The following is a 12,729-nucleotide window of genomic DNA, read 5'->3' as shown; positions in this document are numbered from 1 at the left end:
TCTTGTTGGGCAGACTGGATGGACCGTACAGGTCTTTATCTGCCGTCATTTACTACGTTTCTATATGTTACCTTTCATTTTTACCCAGGTCTGCTTTCTTTCCCTCACCTCCCAAATCTGCCTTTTCAGTGGAAAGCGGTAACAGCCTACAAGTGAAGCTGGAGGGAAGCTCAGAGCAAACATGAGGAAACGCTCTTTTCCTGAGAAGGTGGGGGGAACCTGCAATCTTCAACCAGCAGAACTGATACCAATCAACACATGTCAGAATTCGAAGTATGCAGTGGACACCCTGTTATAGAATCCCACTTTTCATCTTTTCTGCCCTCTTCTACTGTGCTATGGGGTTATTATTTGAGGGGATCATGGTTACCTCTGGGAGCTGTGAATGAAGACGCAGTAGCTGATCCACCTTCTTCTGCTGCTTGAGTTTACTCAGGAACTTTTGTTGCCAGGGGTCTTGCTTCGCTTTAATCTGGATGGCATTAAAAAAAAAAAAAAGGATGAACTGTAAAGACTTCAAAATGGAGATATGTAAGGGTATTTTTTTAAAAAGCTTAGTCAGGAGTTACATATCTAGATTTCTGAATACCACTGCCTACACTTACACACATCAGTTCAAAACATGTAGCCACAGGGCATGTGTGGAGAGCAACCATTCCTGGTGACATGTTGTGAATTTACATTCATGCGTTTAATTTTAAAAGGAAACCCATAACCAGCATATCGATAACGCATCACTATACCATTGCTCCGTGAAGACATGAAGGGGGCCTAACCGGGCACTTAAGAGTAAATCGAAAAAAAGCGTAGAGGCAACATAAGGAACAGGAACAGTTTGACGTCTTCCCGTACTTACCTTAATCTACACCTCCCCAACTGCAAAGGTATTAAGTACAAATCCTTCTACGCATCCAATTTTTCCTTTTCAGGTAGCCAGCTTTGGAATGCTTTACCAAGACCCATCCGTACCATCAATGGCCTTTTGCCCTTCCGAAAAGCACTGAAGACCCATCTCTTCAAGATAGCCTTACCCTAACGATTCAACCTAACCAAAACTTGCCCACATGATTCCTACTGACGATTGTTACACATTGACCATGTTTCCTATTATCCTTATTGCTACCCCATATCCATTCCTCTCCATCTTTCTACGCCTACCTCCCAACGCTCATTTCCTTCTGCAACCAATTCCTCCTATGTTCAATTTATTTATCCGTTAACCCCATTAATATTGTGTTTACTACAGACTGCTCACTCTTTTTACGACTTTGTAATTCTTTATATTGTTACTATGTAAGCCGCATTGAGCCTGCCACGTGTGGGAAAGCGCGGGGTACAAATGTAATAAATAAAATAACATAAACATGAATGTTTTAGAAAACAGACTCCCAGCTTAATTCCCGGCAGCACACAGTTGACCTTCCACAATTTACAACTGCTGTGAGGAAGCTGTGACTTTGTTCTTGTGTAGTACTTGCCAGCAAGCTTCAGTGCACGTGCGTGCATTTTAAAACACCCAACGCTTCTGGGAAATGGAGTGGGTTAGAACACCTTTGAAATAATAAATACTGCACTTATCGTATGTCCCAATCAAAACATGTACATATCCCAACACAAGTACAGTGCAATCCGCTTAAGTGCAAGGGTCTGGGACCATGGGACCAAAGAAATGCATGCAAGTTAACCGGAGCATGCAGTTAACCGTTGTGACCCAAAGAAGCTTGACATCTGATCAACATATGTACAGTACTGTTTATTATTATACATACAGTATACAGTCTCAATTAACTGACATTAGGCTTACTTGAAGTAATCAGTTATAGTCCTCTGTACACTCTTGGGTCTGTGAGTCCCATAGACTACGTCTACCAGACGGTAAAAACTGTCATAGCACTGACATCCAGTGGCCTCCAGATAGGCCTGCACGGTGTTGAGACTCTCCAGCGCTCTTGCAAAAGTGACAGGAGGAGGCTGTTGAATTTCATCAGCATGTGCCTCGCTGCTCATTTCTTCATCTGTTCCATCATCAGCCATTGTTGCCTGCGTGTAGGAGCATATCTCGACATCAGTGCTGTCTTCAGCTGTTTCTAGATCGTAATCAGCAACTATGTAGCGATGGAACTCCTCTTCAGTAAAACCAGCTGGGATGTCAATAACCTCTTCATCTGACGCATTTGTAACAGCTGCACCTGTTTCGTCCCTCTCCACATCCTTAACAAAGCTTGCCCACTTGTAGCAGTTCACAATGGTTGCCTGTGTAACATGATTCCAGGCTTCTTTCTGCATATGTAAAGAATCCAACAGTGATAGATTACGAGCCAGTTCAACAACACATTTATCCTTCCCAGCCTGGTCATCCATAACACTCATCAGACGATGTAGCACAAGAGCCCAATAATGTTGTTTGAAATTGGCTATTATGCCCTGATGCTACTAAACGGACTTGGAAAAATCCAAAATTCCAGGAATAACATGTATAGAATGTTTGTACGTTTGGGAAGCTTGCCAGGTGCCCTTGGCCTGGATTGGCCGCTGTCGTGGACAGGATGCTGGGCTCAATGGACCCTTGGTCTTTTCCCAGTATGGCATTACTTATGTACTTATGATCCATAGGTTGGGTCAGAGAGGTAGCGTTTGGTGGCAGGAAGACCACCTTGACGTTAGACAGCCTGACATCATCCCTGTGTGCGTGGCCGCACTGCTGATCTGGAAGGGCAGAAACAGAAGCCTGCACGGCCGCATTGCTGATCTGCAAGGGCAGGCTTCTGTTTCTGTGAGTCTGATGTCCTGCACGTACGTCAATGCCCGCTGTCCTGTTCCGATGGTTGGTGAGCCCTTAGGTTCCCTGAGGCCTGGTAAGACCTCCGAGGACCGCCGCGCACCCCGAATCTTCACCCGCGGCGACCGCCGTTCACCGAGGGTTGAGCCCCCAGCTGCAGGCGGCCAGCAGGACTGCTGGAACCGCGGGGTGACGGTCGGCCTGGCTGGTAGTCAGCAACTCAGTCTCTAGAGGCAGCTAGCAAGGACGGCTAGCGCAAAAAGGAACCCAGTCTCTGAAGGGGGCTAGCAAGGACGGCTAGCTGGGAGAGGAACACAGTCCCTGGAGGTGGCTAGCAAGGACGGCTAGCTGAAAGGACACAGTCTCTGAAGGTGGCTAGCAAGGACGGCTAGCTGAAGAGGACACAGTCTCTGAAGGTGGCTAGCAAGGACGGCTAGCTGAAGAGGACACAGTCTCTGAAGGTGGCTAGCAAGGACGGCTAGCTGAAGAGGACACAGTCTCTGAAGGTGGCTAGCAAGGACGGCTAGCTGAAAAGGACACAGTCTCTGAAGGTGGCTAGCAAGGACGGCTAGCTGAAGAGGACACAGTCTCTGAAGGTGGCTAGCAAGGACGGCTAGCTGAAAAGGACACAGTCTCTGAAGGTGGCTAGCAAGGACGGCTAGCTGAAAGGACACAGTCTCTGAAGGTGGCTAGCAAGGACGGCTAGCTGAAGAGGACACAGTCTCTGAAGGTGGCTAGCAAGGACGGCTAGCTGAAGAGGACACAGTCTCTGAAGGTGGCTGGCCTTCCGATCCACTGTGTGGGCTTCTGACGAACGAAACAGAAGCACTGGACTCTTTCCGTTTCGTTGTTTAAATCCCCCGCCCGTCCATCCCCTTCAAGCAGCTGGAGCCAATCCCCCCGGCCTAGGCAGGCAAGGGAGGCCTGGATTGGCCAGCCTGCCCGGCGGGCGGGGTCTCCTTGTCAATGCGCCAATCCGGCGCGAGTAGGCGGGGCTGGCTCGCTGGTCCGCTCCAGCGAGGGAGACGACGACGCCGGCGCCGCCATCTTGGCCGGCGTATCCCCTTCTCCGAGGCCGGCGCTTGCTCCAGCGGATCGCCGGCCTCGGAGCGGCCCGCGGCAGCGCCGGTCCCGTCGGCGGCTCGTCCTCGCCGCCCCGGATCCCGCGGCCTCCGTTGGTCTTCGCCCCCCGCTGCGGGCCCCCAGGTAAGGGCCCGGGACGGGACAGTATCCTCCCCGGATGCCCCCTTTTCCCTGGGCCCGGGTTTGGAAGGATACTGGGCGTGGAAGGCTTTGACCAATTTAGGAGCATGTACATTCGCGGTGGGTTCCCAGGAGTTGTCTTCGGGGCCAAAATTTTTCCAGGACAATAAGTAATAATGCTTTCCTCGCTGTCTTTTTGCATCCAGGACTTCGTCCACTTCAAACTCTAGATCAGGATCTGCTTCTAGATCTTCGGTTTCCTGCCGTTGAGGATGCCATCGAGACCCTCGGAAACTCTTCAATAAGGAAATATGGAAAGCGTTATGCACCCGCAGGGTACTAGGTAGCCGCAACCGATATGTCACAGCTCCAAGTCGGGATTGGATAGCAAAGGGTCCAATGTACCGAGGTCCCAATCTATGGGAGGGCACCCGAAGCCGGAGGTATTTCGTGCTTAACCATACCTTCTGCCCTGGTTGCAAGACGGTAGCAGTTTTCCGATGCCGATCTGCGAAGATCTTGTATTTGGTGGCTGCCTTCTGCAGTTGTTCTCGGGCCGTTTCCCAGACTCTTTGCAGATCTGCCAGAGTTTCATTAACCATGGGGGTCGGAGATCCAGACGGGAAAGGTGCTGGAAGTCGAGGATGTCGTCCATACACCAAGAAGAATGGAGAGTCTCCCGAGGCCGAGTGGACACTGTGGTTATATGCAAACTCGGCCCAAGGGAGCAGGGAGACCCAGTTATCTTGGCGTTTGTTGACAAATGCTCGTAGGAACCCTTTTAACGTTTGGTTCGTCCTCTCGACCATGCCATTGGTTTGGGGATGGTATGCTGATGAGAAATGGGTTTTCACCCCCAATGCAGTACACAAGGCCCTCCAGAAATGCGAGGTGAATTGGGGGCCTCGGTCACTAATAATCCGAAGAGGCAGCCCATGAAGTCGAAAAATGTGTTGAATGAAGAGTTGAGCTAATGCGACCGCCGAAGGAAGTCCCGGCAAGGGAACGAAATGGGCCATTCGGGAAAAACGGTCAATTACCACCCAAATCACCGTATGTCCCCAGGAACTGGGGAGGTCGGTGATAAAATCCATGGAAAGCTCCGTCCAGGGCCCTGTCGGTACGGACAGTGGTTGTAGCTTCCCCATGGGGGTCCCGATCACCGGTTTGGTCTGGGCGCACACAGGACAGGTGGTGACAAATTGAAGAATGTCCCGCCTCATCTGAGGCCAGTGATACTGTCTGGTAATGAGACGCAGAGTCTTTTGATACCCAAAATGTCCCGCCCATCTGGACGAATGCCCCCATTGCATTACCTTCGCTCATTCAGCGGCCGGCACTAGTTCTCTCGTAGGAGCCACTTCCCCTACGGCCGCGCTGAGGCATGCCGGATCCAACATGGAATGGGTCTCCTGAGTCTCCTCTGGAATCTCAAATGCTCTGGAGAGGGAATCCGCAGGGGTATTTTGAGCAGCCACCCGAAAAACTAATTGAAAATGGAATCTGGCGAAAAACAATGACCACCGGGCTTGTCGGGGATTGAGCCGTTGAGCCTCTTGTAGATACAGGAGATTCTTGTGGTCAGTGATCACTGTGAATCGATGTTCCACTCCCTACAGCAGATGTCTCCATTCCTGCAGGGCTAATTTCAATGCTAAGAGCTCTCTGTCCCCTACTGTATAATTACATTCCGCCGGGGAGAATCTACGAGAGAAGAAAGAGCAAGGCTGGCGCCGGCCCTTAGAATTCACTTGCGAGAGGACCGCCCCGGCTCCCAACGCGGACGCATCCACTTCCACAATAAAGGGTTTGTCTGGATCCGGGGCTAACAAAATGGACGCTGAGTTGAATGCCTCCTTTACCTGGCGAAAAGCCACCTGCGCCTCGGGCGGCCAGTCCCGGACCTTCGCGTTTTTTCTAGTGAGCGCTGTCAACGGCGCCGTCAGTTGTGAATACTGGGGAATAAACTGGCGATAGTAGTTCGCGAATCCCAAAAAACGTTGCAGTTCTTTCAATCCCAGCGGTTGTGGCCATTCTCGAATTGCCCGGAGTTTGTCCGGTTCCATCTGTAGGCCCCCGGGTAACAGAATGTGTCCCAAAAATGGTAACGACCTCTGGTGAAAAGCGCACTTGCTGAGCTTAGCAAACAGGCGGTATTGTCGTAACCGCTGCAGCACTGCGCGAACATGACCCACATGTTCCGCGGGGTTTTGGGAAAACACCAAGATGTCGTCCAGATAAACAATTACCGTGGAGTTCAGCAAATCCTCGAGCACAAAATTAATAAGTCGCTGAAACACCGCAGGGGCATTACATAGGCCAAATGGCATCACCCGATACTCGAAATGTCCCTCGTGGGTGTTAAAAGCCGTCTTCCATTCGTCCCCTCGCCGGATCCGCACTAAGTTGTAGGCCCCCCGTAAGTCCAACTTGGTAAACATCTGGGCTCCTTGCAGCCTGTCAAAGAGTTCGGGAATGAGCGGTAGAGGAAAGCGATCCTTTACCGTGATGGCATTTAACCCCCGATAATCGATACAGGGCCTCAAGGAGCCATCCTTCTTGGTAACAAAAAAGAATCCAGCCCCGGCCGGGGACGTAGAGGGCCGGATGAAGCCTCTTCGCAGATTCTCCCGGATGTACTCCTGCATCGCCTTGGACTCCCCTCGGGACAGGGTATACAGTCGGCCCCGCGGTGGCATGGTATCTGCCATCAAGTTAATGGCACAGTCAAACGACCGATGAGGCGGTAGAACTTCCGCCTCCACTGGACAAAACACATCTGCAAAGTCCCTATAGTCCATGGGCAGGGAGCCCAGCTCTATCCGCGCCCCCCCCGGGCATACTAGTAAATGCGGGGCAGCTGCCGGTCCGGCCCTTACAACAGTTCTCCCGACAGGAACTGCCCCAAGCTTGGATACTACCCTTGGTCCAGTCAATAACAGGGCTATGAGTCCGTAGCCAGGGCAATCCTAGAACCACTGGATGAATGGTCCGGGATAGTACCAGGAATTGGACTTCTTCCCGGTGATCCTCCCCCACCTGCAATTCCAGAAAGGAGGTGATCTCCGTGACCGGCTGCGGTAATGTAGTTCCCTGGATGGAGGTGATTTGCAGCGCAGGCCGCCGCGGGAGCGTGGACCAGCCCATCTGTTGTAGCAGTTCGTACCCGATGAAGTTGCCCCCCGACCCAGAGTCCACAAGGGCCCGGGTCTGGATAGCGGTCTCGTGCCACCGTAGAATTACTGGCAGTGTGATCAAGGAATCCGGTAGGGGAGCGGAATGCCCCAAGACCCCTCCCCTCAAGGTGCCTTGGGGGAGACGTTTCCCGCCCGGGCGGGACAGGCTCGAATAAAATGTCCGGCCTCACCACAATAGAGGCACAGTCCGTCCCACAAGCGTTTTTTCCTGTCTGAAGGGGCCAGTCGCTGACGGCCCATCACCATCGGCTCCTCCCCATTCTCCTTGGAGTCCCGGTTCCCACGGCGAGGAGACGGCCCCTTACTAGTCCGGGACGTTCCCCGTGCCCACTTCTGCCGTTCCGCCCGGGCTCTCGCTCGCTCCTGGAACCGGGTATCTACGCGGATACAGAGCAAAATCAGGGCGTCCAGTTGGCCTGGGACCTCTCGCCCTGCCAATTCGTCCTTGATTCGTTCTTGTAACCCTTCCGTAAAGATGGCCATTAAGGACTCCGGGTTCCAACGGAGCTCCGTGGCTAAAGTCCGGAAACGAATGGCATAATCGGCCACCGTTCCCTCACCCTGATGAATTCGCAGCAGTTCCGATGCCACGGAAGATGGTCTCCCAGGAAGGTCGAACACCATACGGAACCGGCGCTGAAATTCGCTATAGTCATCCAAGATGGGGTCCTGTTGCTCGTTAAGTGGGGCCACCCAGGCCAGGGCCTTCCCTTCACATAAGCCCATGATATATCCCACTTTACTTTGGTCCGAAGCAAATGTCTCCGGTTGCATCCGGAAGGCCAAGTTGCACTGATTGAGGAACCCCCGGCAACCTCCGGGGGCCCCATTATATCGCGCCGGCTCAGGGAACCGAGGTCCCGTGCGGAACCCTCCCGAACGGGGAGCCGCTGCGGCCCCCTGGACCGCAGCGGCCTGGTTCTGTACCTGAAGCGTAGAAAGTTGAGAGCATACGTTCTGGAGCGCCCCTGACAGGGCGTTCAGCTGCTCCTGCTGCTGCTGAAGTACCTTGGCCAGGTCCCGTAGATCGGGCTGCGTAGGCGAGCTCATGGCTTCCGTTTCCTGTCCTGTTCCGATGGTTGGTGAGCCCTTAGGTTCCCTGAGGCCTGGTAAGACCTCCGAGGACCGCCGTGCACCCCGAATCTTCACCCGCGGCGACCGCCGTTCACCGAGGGTTGAGCCCCCAGCTGCAGGCGGCCAGCAGGACTGCTGGAACCGCGGGGTGACGGTCGGCCTGGCTGGTAGTCAGCAACTCAGTCTCTAGAGGGCAGCTAGCAAGGACGGCTAGCGCAAAAAGGAACCCAGTCTCTGAAGGGGGCTAGCAAGGACGGCTAGCTGGGAGAGGAACACAGTCCTTGGAGGTGGCTAGCAAGGACGGCTAGCTGAAAGGACACAGTCTCTGAAGGTGGCTAGCAAGGACGGCTAGCTGAAGAGGACACAGTCTCTGAAGGTGGCTAGCAAGGACGGCTAGCTGAAAAGGACACAGTCTCTGAAGGTGGCTAGCAAGGACGGCTAGCTGAAAGGACACAGTCTCTGAAGGTGGCTAGCAAGGACGGCTAGCTGAAGAGGACACAGTCTCTGAAGGTGGCTAGCAAGGACGGCTAGCTGAAGAGGACACAGTCTCTGAAGGTGGCTAGCAAGGACAGCTAGCTCAAAAGGACACAGTCTCTAAAGGTGGCTAGCAAGGACGGCTAGCTGAAGAGGACACAGTCTCTAAAGGTGGCTAGCAAGGACGGCTAGCTGAAAAGGACACAGTCTCTGAAGGTGGCTAGCAAGGATGGCTAGCTGAAAGGACACAGTCTCTGAAGGTGGCTAGCAAGGACGGCTAGCTGAAGAGGACACAGTCTCTGAAGGTGGCTAGCAAGGACGGCTAGCTGAAAGGACACAGTCTCTGAAGGTGGCTAGCAAGGACGGCTAGCTGAAGAGGACACAGTCTCTGAAGGTGGCTAGCAAGGACGGCTAGCTGAAGAGGACACAGTCTCTGAAGGTGGCTAGCAAGGACGGCTAGCTGAAGAGGACACAGGCTCTGAAGGTGGCTAGCAAGGACGGCTAGCTGAAAAGGACACAGTCTCTGAAGGTGGCTAGCAAGGACGGCTAGCTGAAGAGGACACAGTCTCTGAAGGTGGCTAGCAAGGACGGCTAGCTGAAAGGACACAGTCTCTGAAGGTGGCTAGCAAGGACGGCTAGCTGAAGAGGACACAGGCTCTGAAGGTGGCTAGCAAGGACGGCTAGCTGAAAAGGACACAGTCTCTGAAGGTGGCTAGCAAGGACGGCTAGCAGAAGAGGACACAGTCTCTGAAGGTGGCTAGCAAGGACGGCTAGCTGAAAGGACACAGTCTCTGAAGGTGGCTAGCAAGGACGGCTAGCTGAAGAGGACACAGTCTCTGAAGGTGGCTGGCCTTCCGATCCACTGTGTGGGCTTCTGACGAACGAAACGGAAGCACTGGACTCTTTCCGTTTCGTTGTTTAAATCCCCCGCCCGTCCATCCCCTTCAAGCAGCTGGAGCCAATCCCCCCGGCCTAGGCAGGCAAGGGAGGCCTGGATTGGCCAGCCTGCCCGGCGGGCGGGGTCTCCTTGTCAATGCGCCAATCCGGCGCGAGTAGGCGGGGCTGGCTCGCTGGTCCGCTCCAGCGAGGGAGACGACGACGCCGGCGCCGCCATCTTGGCCGGTGTATCCCCTTCTCCGAGGCCGGCGCTTGCTCCAGCGGATCGCCGGCCTCGGAGCGGCCCGCGGCAGCGCCGGTCCCGTCGGCGGCTCGTCCTCGCCGCCCCGGATCCCGCGGCCTCCGTTGGTCTTCGCCCCCCGCTGCGGGCCCCCAGGTAAGGGCCCGGGACGGGACACCCGCATATAAACTGACACCTATACATGCTTTCAACACCATATCCCCAAGTTTGGCACTGGATTTATTGTTTGCATCTGATATCGAGTTTGGATTACAGTTTGAGATGAAGGATTCGGACTGCCTGTTGCAGAATCTTCAGTAAAGTTTGCTTCGTTTGCATAAGATCTGGACTGGAGTCTTTTCTTTGAGTGAAAGGGAAAGTTATTTGCTCTCGGACTGGAAAGAGTAAAGAGAAATAAGACCCCTGCTCAAAACCCTTCGGCCTTCCGGATTTTTCTCTGGCCCTGGCCTGCGCCCAGGTTATTTATTTATTTATTGCATTTGTATCCCACATTTTCCCACCACTTTGCAGGCTCAATGTGGCTTACAATACATCATGGATAGTGAGAATAATTATGAAGTAGACATTTGGTATTACAGAAGGGTCTTGGGCAACATGATAATGGTAGAACATGAAGTAATATAGCAATAAAACATATAAGACAGTTCTGGAATCCTGTGCCGAAGGAATGGATCCTCAGGAGCTTAGTCAAGATCGGGAGGCGGGGCTGGTGGTTGGGAGGCGGGGATAGTGCTGGGCAGACTTATATGGTCTGTGCCAGAGCCGGTGGTGGGAAGCGGGACTGGTGGTTGGGAGGCGGGGATAGTGCTGGACAGACTTGTACGGTCTGTGCCAGAGCTGGGGTTGGGAGGCAGGGTTGGTGGTTGGGAGGTGAGGATAGTGCTGGGCAGACTTGTACGGTCTGTGCCAGAGCCGGGGTTGGGAGGCAGGGCTGGGGAGGTGAGGATAGTGCTGGGCAGACTTATACGGTCTGTGCCTGTGCCAGAGCCGGGGTTGGGAGGCGGGGCTGGTGGTTGGGAGGTGGGGATGGTGCTGGGCAGACTTGTGCGGTCTGTGCCGGAGCCGGTGGTTGGGAGGAGGGGCGGGTGGTTGGGAGGCGGGGATAGTGCTGGGCAGACTTATACAGTCTGTGCCCTGAAGAGCACAGGTACAAATCAAAGTAGGGTATACACAAAAAGCAGCAAATATGAGTTATCTTGTTGGGCAGACTGGATGGACCGTGCAGGTCTTTTTCTGCCGTCATCTACTATGTTACTATGGTACATGTGTGAGGTTCACATGTGTTGATCATCGTGGTATGTCTTGTTAAAGAGATAGGTCTTCAGAAGTTTGCGGAAGTTAGTTTGTTCATAGATTGTTTTTAAGTTGCGCGGCAGCGCATTCCAGAATTGTGTGCTTGTGTAGGAAAAGGTTGACGCATGCGTTAGTTTGTATTTTAGCCCTTTGCAGCTGGGGAAATGAAGATTAAGGAATGTGCGGAATGATTTTTAGGCATTCCTGGGTGGTAAGTCTATCAGGTCTGACATGTAGGCTGGGGCATTGCCATGAATGATTTTGTGAACTAGGGTACATATTTTGAACGTGATGCGTTCCTTGAGTGGGAGCCAATGTAGCTTTTCTCGTAGGGGTTTAGCACTTTCATATTTTGTTTTTCCGAATACGAGTCTCGCTGCAGTGTTCTGGGCTGTCTGAAGTTTCTTGATTATTTGCACTTTGCAGCCTGCGTAGAGTGCGTTGCAATAGTCTAGATGACTGAGTACCATTGATTGTACCAGGTTACGGAAGATGGTTCTTGGGAAGAATGGTCTTACTCTTTTTAGTTTCCACATCGAGTGGAACATTTTTTTGGTTGTGTTTTTTGCGTGGTTCTGAAGTGTTAGGTGTCAATCGATAGTAACTCTGAAAATTTTTAGGGTGTCCGAAATTGGAAGATTCAGTTTTGGTGTGTTAATGGTGGTGAATGTGTTCGTATTGTGTTGAGAGGTGAATATTAGGCATTGGTTTTTTTCTGCATTAAGTTTCAGCTGAAATGCATCCGCCCATGAATGCATGATGTGCAGACTTTGGTTGATGTCATTGGAAATTTCCTTTAGATCTTGTTTGAATGGGAATGTGTGACTAATAAAGCTACAGTGCTTTTAGTGAACTTGTTCTTTGTGGCCCTGGTCCCGGGAGCAGACCCGCGACGGACTGTGTGTGGCGAGACCAGGGTTACATATATCAAAGGTAAAACAACTCATGTATTGTGAGAAAATGAGTCTAGCAGGAACAGGTCCACTGATCGTCCAGAAATAGGAAGAGCGCCTTCTGCTGGCCAAGTGGTAGCTTTCTCTCTTCTCAGCTGCAGCACTTTCCACTTAACCAGAGAAGGGATCTCACTGTAGTACCTTTATGAATGAAACCCAGTTTGCGTCCTTCTTCAAGGCCTTGCTAGGTTCTGCCATGCCCCAGTTTTCTGAAGGTGCTTCCCCAGCATCGAATCCTGGAAATGTTCTCATGGTTTGCTGTTGGCCGAAAACACTTTGAAATGTACTGACAACCTGTAAAGGAAAAGAGAACAGATCTAACACACTGCTGTCAGCTGGAGCTGGATCAGACACTTCTCACTGGCAGGAGGTGGCATGTCCACATTATATTTCAAAAGATTTCCTGAGACATTAGTTCAAGGGATTCTCTTCAGGAACTCTCTCTCTGCATGACTCAGGCAAGTCATGGAATCTGTGTGAGCATGGGCTAGACTAGGCTGGGCTGGGCTACTACCTCCCTGTGACTCAGAGACCCAGCTGAAATCAAGTGATACCTTAATCTGGCTTTTCTGGCAAAACAAGACACTTCAACTATAGCTGTTTGAGCAAAACTTTTAA

At 52.4% G+C, this 12,729-nt stretch overlaps 1 protein-coding gene across 1 annotated transcript in view; it reads right to left on the bottom strand.

The window, feature by feature from the left end:
* LOC115465264 overlaps nucleotides 1–12,334 on the bottom strand; it is a 166,635-nt gene extending 154,301 nt beyond the window's left edge. Inside the window, exons 1-2 of the mRNA XM_030195666.1 lie at nucleotides 12,253–12,334; nucleotides 371–472 (exon numbers count right to left, since the gene is read on the bottom strand). Of these exons, the coding sequence (XP_030051526.1) occupies nucleotides 371–472; nucleotides 12,253–12,309 (159 nt within the window). The 5' untranslated portion in view covers nucleotides 12,310–12,334. The remainder of the gene's footprint in view (nucleotides 1–370; nucleotides 473–12,252) is intronic.
* Between the last annotated feature and the right edge of the window lie 395 nt (nucleotides 12,335–12,729).

This window comes from Microcaecilia unicolor, chromosome 3, assembly GCF_901765095.1.
Source record: "Microcaecilia unicolor chromosome 3, aMicUni1.1, whole genome shotgun sequence".
Classification (NCBI taxonomy): domain Eukaryota; kingdom Metazoa; phylum Chordata; class Amphibia; order Gymnophiona; family Siphonopidae; genus Microcaecilia; species Microcaecilia unicolor.
This window is presented reverse-complemented; position numbering and strand designations above follow the sequence as displayed.